Source organism: Neofelis nebulosa, chromosome 11 (genome assembly GCF_028018385.1).
Source record: "Neofelis nebulosa isolate mNeoNeb1 chromosome 11, mNeoNeb1.pri, whole genome shotgun sequence".
In the NCBI taxonomy this organism is placed as follows: domain Eukaryota; kingdom Metazoa; phylum Chordata; class Mammalia; order Carnivora; family Felidae; genus Neofelis; species Neofelis nebulosa.
The window spans coordinates 45,864,457-45,883,931 of NC_080792.1; the positions used below are offsets into that span (position 1 = coordinate 45,864,457).

The 19,475-nt window shown below is 40.3% G+C and overlaps 1 protein-coding gene across 2 annotated transcripts in view; it reads right to left on the reverse strand.

The window, feature by feature from the left end:
* Positions 1–9,008: 9,008 nt before the first annotated feature.
* TAF4B (TATA-box binding protein associated factor 4b) overlaps positions 9,009–19,475 on the reverse strand; it is a 125,840-nt gene continuing 115,373 nt past the window's right edge. For both annotated transcript variants that reach the window (XM_058692461.1, XM_058692462.1), the window contains one exon: positions 9,009–10,872. In XM_058692461.1, the coding sequence (XP_058548444.1) occupies positions 10,705–10,872 (168 nt within the window). In that variant the 3' untranslated portion in view covers positions 9,009–10,704. The remainder of the gene's footprint in view (positions 10,873–19,475) is intronic.

A 19,475-nucleotide genomic window follows, 5' to 3' on the forward strand; every position in this document is an offset into this window, starting at 1 on the left:
CTTGCTTTCTATGTGTGACATTACCACGCTGGTCACAGCAGTCTGCACCGGGGACTAGCACCTGACACCGGAGCAGCCACCTTCAGGCTGGCCAGCACCTATGAGATAGTTTAGCACAAAATCACAACCAACAAGTACGAGTGTCCAAGAGGGGGAGCATTTAACAGACCCAGCCACTTCTTCTCTCTTAGGTTTGAACGTGACACACAGAGAATCGTGTGCCCAGATGCAAAAATGTGCAAGAAGAAGACACTTTATAAATAGAGAATGAAAGCAGTAGCAGAAACAGTAGTAGGAAAAACAGGGGCAGAGAGGCTGAGGCACTGCCCCATCAGAAGCAGTGGAGTTGCAAGAAAGGGATTCTGGTATCGAGTGGACAGGCTGACAGGGCCGCTAGAGTTTGTGCTGTATGGTGAATGACGTTTTTGTTCTCCGGGCAGTTTGGCTCCAGGGTGATGTATATTGACTTTTCCTGTAAGCTTTGATTAAGTATCATGAATGCAGACACCTTGAACATTCCTCTGTACCTTGTGACCCTAGTGGTGATTCTTCCATTTGAGGCAATCCTCTACTTCACCCAGGACTTTACTGTAGCCAACACCCCTGAAGCATTTTTTTTTTAAATATATGTATGTATGTATTTATTTATTTAGAAAATCTTTTTAATGTTTGTTTTTGAGAGAGGTGGCGAGAGGGCGAGTGGGGGAGGGGCAGAGAGAGGGAGACACAGAATCCAAAGCAGGCTCCAGGCTCTGAGCTGTTAGCACAGAGCCTGAGGCGGGGCTCGAACTCACAGACTGCAAGATCACGACCTGAGCTGAAGTCAGACACTGAACTGACTGAGCCACCCAGGTGCCCCCTCACCACCAAGGCATTTTAAATATATCATTTATGCCTAAGTTTCTCAGACAGGCAATGCAAAGTACCGCCTCAGCTCATCCTGCCATAGCCAGAAAGTAAAGGCAGAAGAGGGGAGGGAGGGAATGGTGTGTTAGTTTGCCTGACTGCCATAATAAAGTACCACAAAATGGGAGGCTAAAACAACAGCAATCTATGTTTTCACGATCCTGGAGACCAGAAGTCCAAGATCAAGATGTCAGTGGGCTGGGTTCTTTTGAGGCCCCTCTCCTTAGCTTGTAGATGGCCGCCTCCTCGCTATGTCCTCAAGCGGCTTTCCTTCTGTACTTGTCTGTGTCCTAATCTCTTCTTATAAGGACACCAGTTATATTGGATCAGGGCCACTCTATAGACCTCATTTTAACCACCCCTTTAAAGATCCTATGCAAATACAATGCAATATGCAAATACAGCCACATTCTGAAAGACTAGAGGTTAGAATGTCAACATAATGAATTCAGGGCCTGGGGGACACAATCTAGCCCATAACAGATGGGGATCTTCTAAACCATGATCATGCTCTTCTTTGAGATGCTGCTAGATTGGCTAACCACAGGCGAGGCAGTGCATATAGTTGAGCAAGTTCTCCAGAGTTGCTCGTGGAAACTATGAAGTCTGCAATGGCACTATGAGTTAGACATAGTCACTGTTGGCCATGGAGAGCAATCAGTGCCAGTTAATAAGCTGATGTTGGAGGGCAGCAACATGCTTCCCAGTTTCACAGCTGGCCCTGTCCTGGTCAACACATTTATGGGCAACTTGAATTAACCTAGAAGGCATGCTTAGGAAACGTGTGGGTGACACAGGCTGAGAGGGATAATGATATCGTTGATTTGTTAACTTGAATTCAAATGTCCTCAATACATCACAGAATCAAAATCCAAATGAGTGTAACTGGCTAAACTGAACAGGCCAGGGCAAAATCAAGCACTGCAGAACATATGTGAGGTTTTTTTCTTGAGGTTGATAAAGGCAATCAATCAGAGCAGTGCTTCTCCAGCTTCCGAGAGCACAGGAATCACCTGGGGATCTTACTAGAATGCAGGTTCTGATTCAGCAAGTCAGGAGTGGGGTTTGAGGTCCCATGTTTCTAACGAGTTCCTAGGTAAGAACTGGCCCTAGAAACTGGCCCACTGGCTAGTCTCTGAATTGTGAGCATAAAAAACCTTGGGGTGATTGGTTAGCCACAAGCCTCACGTTTCCACAGTCTGACTTTGCACCAACGGCACCACAGACTTCTGCTCTAAATAGTAGGGGCTCACCACCCTTCCTACTCTTCAAGCCCGATAGGTGGTATTGCATTTAGAATGGGAACCACATTCTATTTTTGTTTATTTACTAAATTTTTATTTTGGAGAGAGAGAGAGAGCATGAGCAGGGGAGAGGAGTAGAGGGAGAGAGAGCAAGAGAATCCTAAGCAGACTCATGGAGCCTGATGAGGGGCTGGATCCCACAACCCTGGGATCATGACCATGACCTGAGCTGAAATCAAGAGTGAGACACTCAACTGACGGAGCCACCCAGGTGCCCCAAGCAAACCACATTGTACTGTGGCCTTTAGTATGGTGGAATACACCAAGTGAACAATCAAAATAAAGTCCTGAGAAATCTAGAATGACCATTGTGAGAATTGATGAACTGGCCCCCTCGGTTACAAAAGGGACGTGATGTGTAGGAAAGGAAATGGAGTTATCCTCACATAGTGAAAGTGCTGTCATCGTGGGACAGAGATTAGCTCTGAAGCAGTAACAAACAAAACAACAAAACCCAAACTCCCGTTCAGTGTAGGAATCAAGAGTGCAGGCTTTGGGGTTGGACAGACTGAGGTCCAAATCCCATCTCAACAACTTTCTCTGTGACTTCCACCAAATTGTTGTCTCTTGACACACCTGTGTCCTCACCAGTAAACTAGAAATACCAATAGCAGTAGCTATCTGTGGTGTTAATTCAGCTCTACAAACTGCGAGAACAGATGCATTGGGAGTGGTTTACATATTAGGTGTTTATTTCTCATTCATGTATAGCCCGAAATGGTGTTCTTGGCCAACAGGCAGTTTTGCTCTGGGCCGCAATTCAGTGACCCAAGGCTCTTCACGTCTGGTGGCTGTGCCATCTTCATCAGGAGCCTACCGAGGTCTCAGTGGAAAGGGAAAGAACATGCAAGATCCTACATGGCAGGTTGTCCTGAGCCAGATCAGAAACATACCACACACTACTTCTGCCTACATGTCTTTGGTCAGACCGCAGACACATGGCCACATTTAACTAAAGGGAGATGCGAGATGTGGTCTAGCTGTGTATGCAGGAGGAAATGGATCCCTGCCAGACTCTCGTGAAACTGTGTGAGGGTGGGTTTAGATAGTGCAGGTAGAATGCTTAGCTTGGCCCTGTACCTTATACATAGTCAGTGTTCAAAAAATTACTACTGTTAGGGGAGACTGGGTGACTCAGTTGGTTGAGTGTCGGACTTTGGGTCAGGTCATGATCTCATGGTTCAGGAGTTTAAGCTCCGCACTGGGGTCACTGTTGTCAGCTCCGAAGATGTCAGCGCAGAGCCCGCTTCAGATCCTCTGTCCCCCTCTCCTTCTGCCCCTCCCCACTTGCACTCTCTTCCTCAAAAGTGAATACACATATTTTAAAAAAATTACTACTGTTATTATGTGACTTTACAGAACAAAAGCAGGCCCCCTCCAAATGCTAAATTATAGGAAGGCAGCTTTCAAATCAAGCCAAGACAGAACATAGAAATAACAGGACAATTCAAGTATGGATTGTATAATATAGTAAGGTCACCATCACTGGCATTATTAGAGGACCTGTGTTTCAGGGATGCTGAAGGGAATTCTTTTATTAGATGGCATTGGATAACCTTCAGATAGCCTCAGAAGTATCTAGAACCTTAGGCTGCAAATAAGTGGCTTGATTCTAACTGAATTTACACTTAAATGTGGTAGACTAGACCACATAAACATCTTGTTCAACAAACACTCATCTTTGTAACCTAGTCTGTGCCTTAGCAATTGATGTCACTCAGTAACCTTGAAACAGATTTAATGGCACGGAGGATGCAACATCTTATCATTTTGCTTGATTTGATATCTTTCTCTCCTAATCCCCATGCCTGCCTCTGCATCTTTCAAAATGATGGATTAAAACTTAATCTTGGAAACCTGAGATTTCAGTCCGCCTTTGAGATAACTGAAGACACTGTGTCATGAAGACAAGTTTGAGAATCTGCTAAATGATTGTTCCTATGCTAATATTTCAGGCAAAGCCTGCTGTTTTCTGACCTTTACAGACTGCATTCAGTAGACTTTTCTGTGTTGTTCTTTCTAGAATATATGCAGACTTCCAAGGGTCTTTTCCCCAAACCACTGCCAACTGTTTGCTTATTTAGTAAATCCTTAAGAAAAAGACAAAAGATGACTTTTTAAAGCTACGGTAGGCAAAATACACATTCTTTTAAAATTAGTTAGAACCTTTTAAGTATTCTATCACAGAAGAAATCTGATAAAAACTTGAGCCGCCTGTAGTGACCCTAGGTGTAGAAGTTGGTACCAACTCCCAGTTCCAGAGGCTAATGCTTAATCTGTGATTAGTCAATACAGCTATTCCTGACGTTTCTCAGGGAGCCTGGGTGGCTCAGGTGGTTGAGCATATTCCACTCAGGTCATGATCTCACGGTTCCTGAGTTGGAGCCCCACGTCAGGCTCTGTGCTCACAGCTCAGAGCCTGGAGCCTGTGTCAGATTCTGTCCCTCTCTCTGCTTCTCCCTGCCCATGCTCTCTCTCTCTCTCAAAAATAAATGAACGTTAAAAATTAAAAAAAAAAAAAAAAAAGCTATTCTTGACATTTCTCCAAGTTCGAAGTCTCTCCTTGATGACGCATCTCTCCTGCAGGAATTCTGGACTTTGCTCCTTACTTTCCTTCCCCAATAATATACAAAACAGATTCACCTGAACACACTATGGTAAAACTAGGACAGCACCAAAAGCTTTGTCTAAAGGGGAAGAGAAAAGGAGGAAAGGTCAGGATCGGCATCTTGACAGAACTCAAGATCATAAGTTTCCAGTGTAAAGAGATATAAGGTCAACCCCTTCCATGTTAGCAACGATTAATTTTTCACTGCTCTTGAAATCAGAGGCAGAAAATAAAAGTATCAGGAATATATAAAGGATGCTCCTGCAGTGGGCTGAATAGTGTCATCCCCCCCCCCCCATTCCCAAGTCCATGTCCACCTGGAACCTCACAATGTCACCCTGTTTGGAAATAGGGTCTTTGCGGATGTTAAAGGCCAAGATGAGATCATACTGAATTGGAGTGAGCCCTAAAGTCAATGACCAGGTGTCTTTATAAGAAAAGGACGTGGAGGACACAGAGGCCATGCGAGGACAAAAGCAGACACTGGTGTTTTGCTGCCACAACCAAGGAACAGCAAAAGCCACCAGAAGCCGGAAAGGCAAGGAAAGTTCTCTCCTAGGGCCTATGGAGGGAGGGTGGCCCTTCCAACACCTTGATTTCAGACTTCTGGCCTCCAGAACTGTGAGAAAATACGTTTCTGTTGTTTGAAGCCACCTAGTTTGTGGCAATTTGTTATGGTAGCCCTAGGAAACTAATACACATCAATAACAACACTTGAATTGTTCCTTGACTGGGGTCTAGCCCAGCACCACAGGCTTTTTGATAATGGCAGAAGGCATGGAAATGACACAATGTACCATTTATTCAATTGTCTTGCTCTTCTCTGTGTTAGAGGCAACCACTGTCTATTTCTATGGGAATTAACACTACTGGGAAGTACCCAGTGAGATATTTGTATTGTCATTTGCAAGTTTATTATTTAAAAAAAAATTTAATGTTTATTTTTGGGAGAGACAGAGTGCAAGTTGGGGAGGGGCAGAGTGAGAGGGAGATACAGAATCCAAACCAGGCTCCAGGCTCTGAGCTGTCAGCACAGAGCCCAACGCGGGGCTCAAACTCATGACCTGAGCTGAAGTCGGATGCTTAACCGATGGAGCCACCCCGGTACCCCTCCATCTGCAAGTTTAAAGGTTCTTTGAAGCCAACTCAGTACAATGACTTTATACTTCTGTTTAGGGAAGTGGAGGCCTAGGATAGATTCATCAAGAAGCCACTCATCTTCAGGCAAAGCCTGTTACAATTACAAACAGGAAAAGTTATCAGTCCCACAGCCTAAACCTCACAGGTAACATTTCAATACTAGCTTTGAAAGTGCTAAGCAGCTTATGTAGAATTATGGCAATTCTTCTTCCAACCTACCTTATTGTGTACAGGGCCAGTGCAAGGAATGATATTAAAAGGGTATTTCATTTCACCCCTAAAGATGACAAATTGAAATTGTTTTAAACAAATCCAAATGCAGTAAGAGGAAATGAGAAACACAGCCTCAATGTCACTTTGAAGGATGAACCTCAAAAGTGACATTTTATTCTAAGTTGTTTCTCTTCTTTCAGCATCTCCAGTGGTAGGAAAAGGACACAAAGCTAGATCGACAGTATGACCTATAACATCTACAGATTTAGCACAGAAATAAATGTTTTCATTTTCCTCATAGCCTTTTATTTTCCAGATGAGGAGACGAAGGCACAGAGAAGTTAAATAATTTGCCCAAGGCCACACAACTGGTAAGAGGCAAGATTAGAGACGCAGCCAGGGCAATATTGTGTCAATACCACCTACAATAAGAAAGCTTAGTAAGGTGTCGACCTGGCATTATTACATTTTTTATTTACATTTATTTATTTTTGAGAAACAGAGTGAGACAAAGCGTGAGTAGGTGAGGGGCAGAGACAGAAGGAGACACAGAATCTGAAGCAGGCTCCAGGCTCTGAGCAAGAGGTCAGCACAGAGCCTGATGCGGTGCTCGAACCCACGAACTGTGAGATCATGACCTGAGCCGAGGTCGGAACGCTCAACCGACTGAGTCACCCAGGCGCCCCTCGACCTAGCATTATTAAAGAAGAGTTGCCATTAAAATTGCTCTCACGGTTTACCAACAAAGTCAAAAGTCTTAAAATGAGTTCCTAGGGAGTATTTCCTTCCCACAAATATTCAATGTGCCAAGTAGACATAAATGCTAACCCTATCACTCTTGTGCCTGTTCTGCTCACTCACTAGCCAGCGTTCAAGAATATGGTTGCCTGCCGGCACAGCGGTCTCTCAACGTTTTCCAAAAGAAAAATATGGTAAAACCATTCTACTGAGGACCAATTTTCAACTTGTGAACGAACTTCAGTAAAAAAGCAAATGCACCAATGCAACACAACTGAAATGCACATGAAAATACTCAGAAGTGGTTAAAAAGTCAGAGAAAAAGGTACTGATATCAGATGTAAATCATGCCTACATGAAAAAAAAAAGTCATTTCAGTTCAGGGAGCCCAAAAAGTGCCTGAAAAGATAACAACGCAAACAACAATAAAACAAAAACTAGCTACCATGTCATGTATTAACATATGACATACTATATTTTATTTCATGCAGAATCATGGAGTCTTACTAAGCTCAGACTTTTATAAATACTTAAGTTAGTTCATTATACAACTAGGGATAGAGAGAAAGTCCAACTTAATCTGAGATCTTGGTTCCATATTTTTCTGAAGAATATGCCCTAATATTACATGCATTCTTTGCTGCAACTATGACATATGACATACTTGGTATAAATGGCCTTAATTCTTTTTTTTTTTAATGTTTATTTATTTTTGAGACAGAGAGAGACAGAGCATGAATGGGGGAGGGTCAGAGAGAGAGGGAGACACAGAATCGGAAGCAGGCTCCAGGCTCTGGGCCATCATCAGCCCAGAGCCCCACGCGGGGCTCGAACTCACGGACCGCGAGATGGTGACCTGAGCTGAAGTCGGACGCCCAACCGACTGAGCCACCCAGGCGCCCCATAAATGGCCTTAATTCTAAATAAAGTGTTGCCAAAATTCTAATGAAACAAAATTTAACTCGAATGCAGGATTTAAGAAATATAGGCTTTAAAAGAATGTTAAATGTTGATCTTATTTTTAAGAGAAGGTCTTAAAGATACTCATGGAGGAAACAATTTAGATCAATCAGTTGGCGAGCCTGGGTGGCTCAGTCAGTTAAGCATCCGACTTTGGCTCAGGTTGTGATCTCACGGCTCATGAGTTCGAGCCCCGTGCCAGGCTCTGTACGGATAGCTCAGAGCCTGGAGACTGCTTCAGATTCTGTGTCTCCCTCTCTCTCTGTTCCTCCCCCACTCACACTTTGTCTCTCCCTCTCTCAAAAATAAACATTAAAAAAAAAAAAATTAAAAGGTCATATTAAAAGTAAATGGGTGAAATATGGGTGAATTTTATATATAAAATATGCCTCAATAAAGTTGCTTAAAAAAAAAAAAAAACAGGTAAGAGAATGTCCAGTACTTTACTCTTTTACTGTTCATCACCCAAGATAAATATTTACTTGAAGGCAGAGGGTCACAAACGTCAATACTTGAAGGGTTCAGACAAGGGAAGGTAAATTTATGCCCCCACATCTAAAGTGAACAGGCACTGGATGGCTCCAGTGGATTACCATACACAAGGAGGTACCTAATGATTCCAGATCTTCTGATTTTTCAAAGGAGGTGGAAATATAGATTTTTGTAAATTAAAACACGGGAAACACTGTATGAGTCACAGAGAATGCCTTTATAGATCAAATCTACCCCAAGGCCACCATTTTGCAAACTGAGCAGAAGAATACTTTGGATACACTGTACTTGTTCTTTTGTAAGATATACTTCACGACACAAATTTTAAAAATGTATATTAAAAAATAAGGTTTGAAAAAGAATATTTTAGTAAGAAAACTGATGGGCCAAGAAAAGCTTTTGTAATGAATATGTTTAGCTTTCTTTGTGAGTCAAATAGCATGCAAATTTACAACTATTCCAAAGACAGTGGTAACAGTAACTTGGGATTTGAAGTGAGGTTCTGGAACCCAAATGCTGATACTCCAAAGTAACAATCCTAGCCAAGAAAGATCCATTGCCCAGCAGGTAAGACCCAATGCCCAGCCCCCAGGTGTGGAGGCTTACTACTAAAGATACTGGTTTTCAAAGTCAGTAACTGAGCAAAATTATTCGTATAATAAAATAATTATTTTAATGAAGTATTTGAAATAATTTTAAACATTTATACACAAATATGGGAATATGCTGCACTTTACAAAAAAATAAAGCTAAGCATTTAAATATACAAAAACAACTTTAGGTATAGATCTCTTCTGAAAGTTTCTCTTTTAACATATACATAATTTATAGCATTTTACATAACTTGCTGAAACAAAAATGGCCAATTTAACATTTATTACAGTATAGAACATGGCCACAACAGTCCCAATGGGAAGAACAGGATAAGGAGTAACATACCAGAGGTGTGTTCTTTTCCCCCTGAATTCTTTTTCTAAGAAGCACAGCTTTCCCATTTTTAAAAAATCTTCTTGGAGGATTTCCTTGTTCTTTCTGTATGGGATTCTAAATACAGCTATTATTTTTCACCAACTACATGCCACAAAGGCGGAATTAAAAGAAAGAAAGGAGGGTTTGCTTTACAAAACATCAGCTTCCTCCTCAGGTGGGGGGAAAAAAAAATATATATATATATGTATATATATTGCTCCTCATAATACATTTAGAGCCAAGATCTCCAACAATGAAATGCTGACATTACCTTTTGAGTATAGAATCCAAAATGGAGTCCTATTGTTAAAAATTTCTAATCATCGATTAGGATTTTTTAAATGCAACAAGATGCTTAAAACTTGCGGTAATGAAAAGGATTTTAGAAAACTATCCTTCTTGAGATTTAAAACAATACACAAAACAAAAAATAACGACTTCCTTTTGAGATACTGTACATTTGAAAATGTTTGATACATTTTCCTTTTTTGGTTGGGCTGTGATTTTGTCCTGTCAACAAAACGTGTACCGGTTGCTCTGGAGTTCCAATCCCACCACTGGAACGGAGGGCGCATGTGCAGCACGGTTCCTATTCTGAGGTTCCACTCTCATTTTCCCCTCCTCGGTTTGAACGCAGTGCCCCATCATTCTTTTCAGTACTTCCCACCTTTTCCACTTTTCAGTGAGGTATATCAGCAGCTTCCATTTTAAAGTTTCCCTGACAAGGATGTCCCCTCACTTGGTATCAGAAGCAGCATATGGTGACGACCCAGAGAGGAGCCACCTTTGTGGGGACAGGCACAAACTATCCCCATCTGTCTCCGTTTTGACAACACTGGGACTCGGCTGACCAAAGTCACTACAGACGCTGTGGCTTGTCACCTGGAACTACAGAAGGTGACTATCACAATTAGCTAAGCAACTTCTGATCCCAGCCTAGAAAACCTAACACTTTGAGACAAGTTCAGCAGAGGATGAAATATAATCTTGGAAAGTCGGGACTCTTCCTTTCTTTCCCCTGCATCGTAATGCAGGCTGTGTTAGGGAAAGACACCTCGCCTACAGTCCAGCAAATGAAGCAGGTGGTAACAAACAGGGCCTTAACTTGCTGTAATTAAATCCACAGGTAGGCAGAAGCCTATGTCTGTGTGAACTGTATTTCATAACCAATTTCCAGAAGACAAAGTTGAATTCTAGTCATTAAGAACCCCGTGGGATGTGTGAGTAAGATTTAATAAAAGTTTATAACTGTAAACAATGATCTTCCCTATTGGTGATTATTTTCCAGAAACTGAAATTTCAGGAGAGTGCAACAATGCTCTTTATGTCTTCTTTGGCAGTAAACAGCAAGGATCTGGATGGAGACTGGAGTGGTCACTTCAGAAGGGCAAGGTACAGAGCTCGAGAATACTTCATCTCTCTTTCCTGTTCCATACAGAATATCAAGTCCCTGAGACAGATTCTTGTGATTCTTGGACGAAGCAACTGCTTGGTGGCTGTCAGGCTGGATGTCCCAGAAGCAAGAAGATTGTCTTTTAAGCCCTAAACAGAATAGAGAAAAAAGTTTAAAGTAACCAATCTTTCATAAAGGGAAAAACTGTCTTCAGCATGGAAGAGCTACTAGCCTCTGGCCACTGAGTTAGGTGCTGGAAAGAATACAGTAACGCAGCAGGCTCAACCCTGTCCCCAGCAGCCCCATCTCTTGGGGAAGGCCAACTGCCCCCACACCTGGACCAGGGCCACAGCCTCTTAACTGATTCAATCTTTAATCTTTCTCTCTCACCTGGACCAGGGCCACAGCCTCTTAACTGATTTCTCCACTTCCAGGCTCTACTTCACTCCATTCTTTGCTGTGCATTGAAGGCCAGACTTTCTTCTTTAAAGGTCTTAGACAAAAGTTTCGGGATTGATGGATGTGGTCATTATTTCAATTGCAATGATGATTTCATAGGTATATGTATATATAAAAATCTATCAGACTGAATACTTGAAATGTGTGCTGCCTTTGGATGTCGATTATAAAAAATAAAAGAAAAAGCCTTACATGATTCAGGTCCTACCATTCTGTGGTTCAAAAATCTTCAATGGCTCCCCCACCCTGTCCAGACTAGCTACCTGAGCACTTGTTATGACAGCTATGTTAAATCACTTCCCACACATGATCTCTTTTCTTTCATGTAACACTGCAACAAGTTACATGGGTGCTGCCTCCATTTATCAAATGAGAATACTGAGCTTAGATAGGTTAAGCGACCTGTTCAGAGTCACACAGCAAAACTGAACCAGGACTCAATTTCTAAGTTGATCTAAAGTGAGTGCTCTTATGGGAATGCAAGCTGGTGCAGCACTCTGGAAAACAGTATGGAGGTTCCTCAAAAAACTAAAAACAGAACTACCATAGGACCTAGCAATTGTACTACTAGGCATTTATCCACGGAATACAGGTGTGCTGTTTTGAAGGGACACATGCACCCCCATGTTTATAGCAGCATTATCAACAATTGCCAAAGTATGGAAAGAGCCCAAATGTCTATCAATGGATGAATGGATAAAAAAAAATGTGGTATATATATACAATGGAGTATTATTTGGCAATCAAAAAGAATGCAATCTTGCCATTTGCAACTACGTGGACGGAACCGGAGGGTATTATGCTAAGTGAAATTAGTCAGAGAAAGACAAAAATCATAGGACTTGACTCATATGAGGATTTAAGAGACAAAACAGATGAACATAAGGGAAGGGAAACAAAAATAATATAAAACAGGGAGGGGGACAAAACAGAAGAGACTCATAAATATGGAGAACAAACGGAGGGTTGTGGGAGGGGTTATGGGAGGAGGGGATAGGATAAATGGGTAAGGGGCACTAAGGAATCTACTCCTGAAATCACTATTGCACTATATGCGAACTAATTTGGATGTAAATTTAAAAAAAAAACAAACTTAAAAATAAATAAAATAAATAAAAAAATAAAGTGAGTGCTCTTAGTTATTACTGTGTTATATTATCTACCAAATCAGGTACAAACTCATCACATGGCTTCCCTGCAGGCTCACTTCCCACTGTTCCTTTACAAAAACAAAGGCTGGAAGAAGAAACGAAAAATAACAGAATTCTTAAAGGATAATTTTGTCAAGGTGAAATCCTTTATTCTCTCATTCTTTTTTTTTTAACCATACTTTGTTCCCAAAAACATCCTGATAGGGCTGTCGACCCTCCTTTCACCCTCCAAAAGACTTATATTTATATTTCCGTAACATAGGAGGCAAATCTTCTGGTTCTGTAACTATCCTTTTATAACCATCGAATTTTGATTATTCCCTCTACATTTTTGTTTTGTTTCGATGGAGGAGAAAGAATTCCTCTTTAAGGAATACACTTTGGTCAAAACAAGTCAACTTAATTCTATGCATGTTCACAGAATGACTGAGGGGCACTTTACCTGATGGTCAAACAAAATCTCCTTAAGAGATGCTTTGCAGTTTTGAGGGAATATGACAGCACAATCACATTTCTATACTTTCATAAGGTTAAACATGTTCAAAAGGATCCATGGAACAAATTTTGGAAAGTCGACATGTTTAAAAAGGATGAAAACTTTACTCTTGGCTGCACAATTGCCTGGCTATTTGTCCTGGCGCCAAGCTATGGGACAGCCAGTCTTTCACCACTTCTGCAAGGTTCTCAGTAATGAATGCGCATACAAGTGTCTGCCTCTGTGACTTTCACTAAAGCATGGCAGTCAAGCACTAGCACATTCCTCTTCCCGTTACCACTTAGATGTGGTATAATATAGATGTAATCCTAACCACTGTGAATTATCACCATCACAATATTTTCCTAAGGGTTTTGCAGAATGGACCTGCCAACTGAGCTTTAGAAAACTGGATAAAAAACACACATTAGGAAGAGAGTTAATAAAACATGTCATGGGCAGTGAGTGGCAATTTTGCTGTATATAGGAGTTACCTGTTTAAACTATAGTACATTTAAACAGAGGCATTTTCTTAGCCAAAAATTAGATATAATATGCTAAAGCTGAATCGATAGTTGTTTACAAACGTTTCCTATTAAGAGTTTGCCTAAAATCAATCATCTAATGTTTTATATGGATTTTGAAATGTAAATGGCTAGATGGATACACAATGTCTTGGCAAATGTAAATACCCAGAAATATGTCACATGTCCACTGAAAGACATGTATGAGAATGTTTAGTACTATTATTTGTAATAGACCTAAACAAGAAACCATCCAAATGCCCATTAAGAATAAATTGTGGAATACTTACACAAATGGAAAACTACACAGCAGTAACAAACTGAGTAACATAGATGAATATCACAAAAATGAAAGGATCCAAACATAACAAAATATAGTCTGATTCCATTTCTATAAAGTTCAAAGCTACAGAAGTCAGTACAATGATTCCCCTTAGGGGAGAGGAGTAGTGGCCAGAAAGAGATAGGGCAGGGTTATCTGGGGTTCCGGTGACGTTCTCTGTCTTGACTGGAGTATTGTCTACATGGGTGTGTTTGTGCTGTGAAAATTCAGTGAGCTTTGATTTGTGTGCTTTTCTGCATCAATGTTATACTTTAATTAAAAAATTAAAATGCTCAAAAAAACACCCCACAAACCCTTGTCCAGGTAGGAAATAAAAAAGAGAGCAAAGAGGGAAAAAGAGGAAAGAAATAAGGCAAAAATGTTAAACAGAAAAAAATTTTTAAAACTGAATCATCTGGGTAAAGAACAAAGGGGTCACAGTTCATGCTTGTCATGTGATAACCCTAAAGGATTCAGGAGAAAGAGCCATATTACAGCTGCCAGCACAGGGTTGAAAAGAAGGTCATTCCAACAGGATGTAGCAGAAGGCCTGAGGCAATGTTATAAATGAAACAAACCCCAAGGGACATTCAGTAACCCAACAGAAATGTCTTTCATAATTCACAACTTTACAAAGGTGATAGCATCCTCTTCCCCCAAATAGTGACACACTTCGAAAGTCAATCTTTCTTGAACATGGATACAAAAATATAGCATTTTTATTCCTATGCCTATGCTTTGGGGATGTCTACAGTCTGACTTGTCACTTTCACAATGACCTGGGCAGAATAATCAGCTCTCAATTATCCATGGTCAAGAAAGTGGATCATGCACAGCTAACTTAAAGCTATAAAAAAACTCAAACCTGCCTTTTCACCAACATCTTTTATTTTCTCTTACCTCACTAAGTTTCTTCTCCCACCTCACCAAGTCTAGGACTGATTTCTGGTCACATTACATTATTAATGCCAAAGAACACTAAGGTGGTTACTCGATCAGAATTTGTATGAAGGAAAAAGAAGACCCTTGCTGATAATGTATTAATTATTTCTGATATAGGGTGTTTTCCCAACCAACTTTCTACATGAGGATATTCCGTAACTTGGATTCTTCATATGGATGAAAATCAGGTATTGAAATGAAAGAGAAAGATCAAAGAAAATGAAAGAAATAATACACTTATTACCAAGTGCACAACAGATGTTCTTGAAATCATAATCAAAACTAAATGTTCACACACTCTACCACTGTTAGGTCAATTAAGTTATTAGCCTTCACTAATTTGTTCAATTATATCACTAAACAAAGTTTCTTATTTTTGTGGAACTCTTCTCTAATAAGAAAAAACTGAACACTATAAGTTACCAATTTCAGAGAAATAACACTGTTTTTAAAATGACACTAAGTATTTGGGTGCCTCGGTGGCTTAGTCGGTTAAGTGTCCAACTTCGGCTCAGGTCATGTTCTCATGGTTTGTGAGTTTGAGCCCCAGGTCGGGCTCTGTGCTGACAACTCAGAGCCTGGAGCCTGCTTCGGATTCTGTGTCTCTCTCCCTCTCTCTCTCTCTCTCTCTCTCTCTCTCTCTCTCTCTCTCTGCCCCTCCCCTACTCACACTCTGCCTTTCTCTCTCTCTCAAAAACAAACATTACAAAACATTTTTTTTAAATGACACTAAGTACTTAAAAATAACCAGTTATCCAAATTTTTATTCCCTCAACTTACTGGAGTGGGTGCTGTGAAGTGAAACCTTTCAAAGTTTGTCTCACTTTTTTTTCCATATTTCCCTCAATTCTATTCCTGCTATATTAACTGAAAAGCAGAAATCACATTTTTATGAGTTCAGGGGCTTCCTGAATCCTGCTGAAGTTCTCAGTGACTTCACGTGGGCCTCTGTTTCGAAAAGCTGCCATCCAAGGCAACTGAGCTTCCTGCCAGCTCACACACGGATGCAGCTGACAAGTTCCCTGGGTTACTGGACACTTAAAGATATACAGGAGGATTGAACAGTGGTGAGCCCTGGTTGTCTCCTCCATTAGCAACCTCAGACAAATTACTTAAATTCTCTGTGCCTCAGTTTCCTAATCTGCAACACAGGAAGAGTAACAGTAATTATCTCATAGGGTTGTCTTGGGGATTAAATGAGAACAGTGCCTGGCATGCAGTATACATTCTATAAAAAAAAAAAATGCTGATCCTTCTTATAATAAATTAATTCATTAGTCAGTTTAGAGGTTTGAAGGTTTATAAACAGGAAAGAGTATAATTCGAGTTCCAGATCTTTCCTGACATCCCGTAGTTAAGTGTAATTATGATAAACATCCTGCCAAGTCCTACCTAACTTAAAGAAACAATTTCTCTTGCCACATTTACTTTAGTCCTCTCAGTGAAATCTTTGGGTTTTAGTGGAGCTCTCAGTGCCTAAAGCTAACAAGTAGATTAATGGACATTTCAGACATGCGGTGGATGGACAAAGGCTATATCCCAGGACAGGAAGTTTTCCATAAGCTCCTCCAATCAAATAGTGGAGGAGCTTGATGCTCTACAGACCCAACCAAGCTTATCAATATTGTTTCCAGAAGCTAACATCAACTTCTTCCATTCTATTCCCTGGATCAGAAGACTGACAAAACACAATGTATCCCTGAATCTTAATAATTAACTAGGAACGAAAATTGGACATTTTTAATACAGGCAAAGATTCATTACATTTCTCAGGCTCTGCCCCCGATTTTATGCTAATCCCAAGTACCATGGCAGCTCTTAAGGTGATGACTCAGGTCTTAAACCTCAGGGAGGAAACAAGAAATAGACATGGGCACAGGGGGTACAATGAAGATCTGGCTCTAGAAAAAGAAATTGAACATCTTCTAAGTCTTAGAAACAAGAATAAAAAAAAAGTATCCTGGCCTTGTGTAACAAGAATGCCTGGCCTTGTGTAATAAGAACACGAAAAATCTATATTCAAAAGACCTGAGCTTCTAGGCCTTAAAGGCAGCATAGAGGGGGAAAAAAAAGCTCAACTTCGAGATTGAGTGCCCTCTGCTGGTCAACAAGAGGAACTTTTGACGCAACAGATCTCTAGCTTTTACCACCTTCATTTTATTCAAGGTATTTCAGAATATTAGCAACTCTACATACATGTTATCTTCTGCCCTAGAATTGTTACTTCTAAGTGTCTGTGTTTCAACAGTCTTTTACAGACTTCATGTTTCTTGAAGTTTCATTAGCAGAAATTTCAAAAAAGATGCAACAATATTAAGAAAACTTTTATATTATCAGCCTTTGATTTTTAGCTGTTTAGGGAAAAGGATAATTTCATTATTTTTTATGGTGTTATTATTTCACAAAGTGTATTTCAGCAGGTGTATGAGAATTACCTGAAACCAAAACCTGCAGATCTCCAAGTCAAATTCTCATATCAATACTGATTTCATCTCTGAGGTTTGGATCCAACAGTCTGCATTTTTAACAAATACCATAGATGATTTTTCTAAGTAAAGTTTGGGAACAAGTGGTGTAAGTGAATTTTAGCTTCTCTAACAGACATAACATTTTGAAGACTAATTGAAATGGCTAATTTGTGAATTTTTTCTAGTTGAACCCCAGCTAATTTAAACAAAGGAAAAATTGTGAAAAATACAAAAGCACTGCAAAATATAGAAATAATATGTCTTTAAACAGACTGCTGTGACATGTAATTGTGAGCTTTGAGTTCTAATTCTAGTTGTGTAATTATGAGAGTTACAAAGACAATTCTGGTTCTTCTGTGCTAGTGACAATCCCCCTTCTTTATCTCCAAAAGAATGCTTTCCTAAATTCTAGACTTCACTGTTTAATTTCCTAATGAACTCTCAGACTGAATGTATCCTATATTCAACATGTTTCAAATCAGTGTCCTCTTATTTCTCCTCCTCTTTCTTATTTATTTATTTTTAAATGTTTATTTTTGAGAGAGAGAGAGAGACACGGAGCACAAGCTAGGAGGGGCAGAGAGAGAGGGAGACACAGAATCAGAAGCAGGATCCAGGCTCTGAGCTGTCAGCACAGCTGAACCCACAAACTGCGAGATCGTGACCCGAGCTGAAGTCAGATGCCCAACTGACTGAGCCACCCAGGCGCCCCATCCTCTTTCTTATTTAAAGTAATGGTAATACCATTCACCTCCAAAGGCCAAGCCAGGAAACTGGGTGTCATCCTTAACTCCTTCTCCCTCTACATTCCATCTGTCACTTATCAGTTCTACCTCCTAACAATTTCCAAACCATCTCCTTCTTCCTACATTTTCACTCCCATTATCTTTTGCCTAGGTTACTTCCAACAACCTTCCTAACTTTCCTAGTTCCAGTATTAATATTGCTCATATTGGAGTGGGAATGATCTTTCTAAAATAATAACCAGATAATGCTGTTTTCCTGCTCAAAATGCTCCAATGGCTAAAAATCTATAGGACCTAGTCCAAGTATCCAACCATGACCTATACCGTCATCCAGGAACATACCAAAGCCTCTCCCCAGTCTCATCTCTCATTCCTTTCTTCCTGTCCCAAACTACTGTGCATGCCACAATATTATTTTCCTCTTTGCTCCAGACAGTTAATTCGCTTCTCCTTAACTCATTTCCAATTTCTCTGTCCTATCCTGGTATCACATCACCCCACTAAGTTCCTTAAAACTCAGTTCAGGTACATGTTTCCCTAGTGCTCCAAACCCAAACTATCCTAGGTCTGGACCAGGTACAAGTCCTACTTCAGAAGTACTCTGAATTTCATTCTATCATCACATGCATTCAGCACAATGCAATTACCTCTTTAACTTTCTCACTCACTACAAGGGAAGGATTTTGTAGCTGGGAATATTTTAACACAGTGTTTGGCACTTAGCTGATATCCATTCAGCATCTGCAGTACAATCATGTGTCTAAGTGTCACCCAATAACATTGTTTATGTGAATTAACAATGGCTTTAAAATCAAGATGCTGCTGTCATTCTTAACTTTAAGCCAAATAATCTGAGAGACAAATGTAAAGTCCCTTGATGGCTTGTTCCTAAGCATTACCCAGCCTTCTAACAATTCATCTCACCCACTCATCCCCACCAAGCTGCTCCTGGATCAAATTGCTTAAAAGGTTATTTTTGGTCACTCTTTCAAACAGCAAAAAAGTGCTTCAGCCCACCAAGTAACACAATACACAGGAACAGTATAGACAACCAAATAAACAGTCAACTCTGAAAAGCAGTAACTTTCCTCTTAATACTAGTAATTTTCTTTAACCTTTAATTAAGACACTTACAAAGTCCTCTCAAAAACTATGTCCAAAGATAAGTTTTACCTATTATTTTATGATGAAAACTTCAAACGACTGCCAGTTAATTTTTTTTTTTTTTTTTTTTTTCCTTTCAGAACCAGCTTTGATTTTATTCTTGGAGGATTTAAATGTGAAGAAAAGCTAATGGGGTACCTGAGTGGCTTGGTCCATTAAGCGTCCCACTCTGGCTCAGGTTGTGATCTCACAATTTGTGAGTTCAAGCCCCACATCCGGCTCTGTGGTGACTGCTCAGAGCCTGAAGCCTGCTTCAGATTCTGTGTCTTTCTCTCTCTCTGCCCCTCCCCTGCTCACACTCTGTCTGCCTCTCGCTTAAAAGTAAACATTTAAAAAAGAAGAAGAAAAGAAAAGCTACAATATCAGTAAAGGCTGTTGTGCCTCACAGCTAAAGTAAATTTACCAATATATTTAAGTTTTAACAGTAGCTTTACTTAAAACTCTAGTACTTCTAGAGCTGGGGAGCTGCACAGGACTGATGGAAAATGGTATTACAAAATA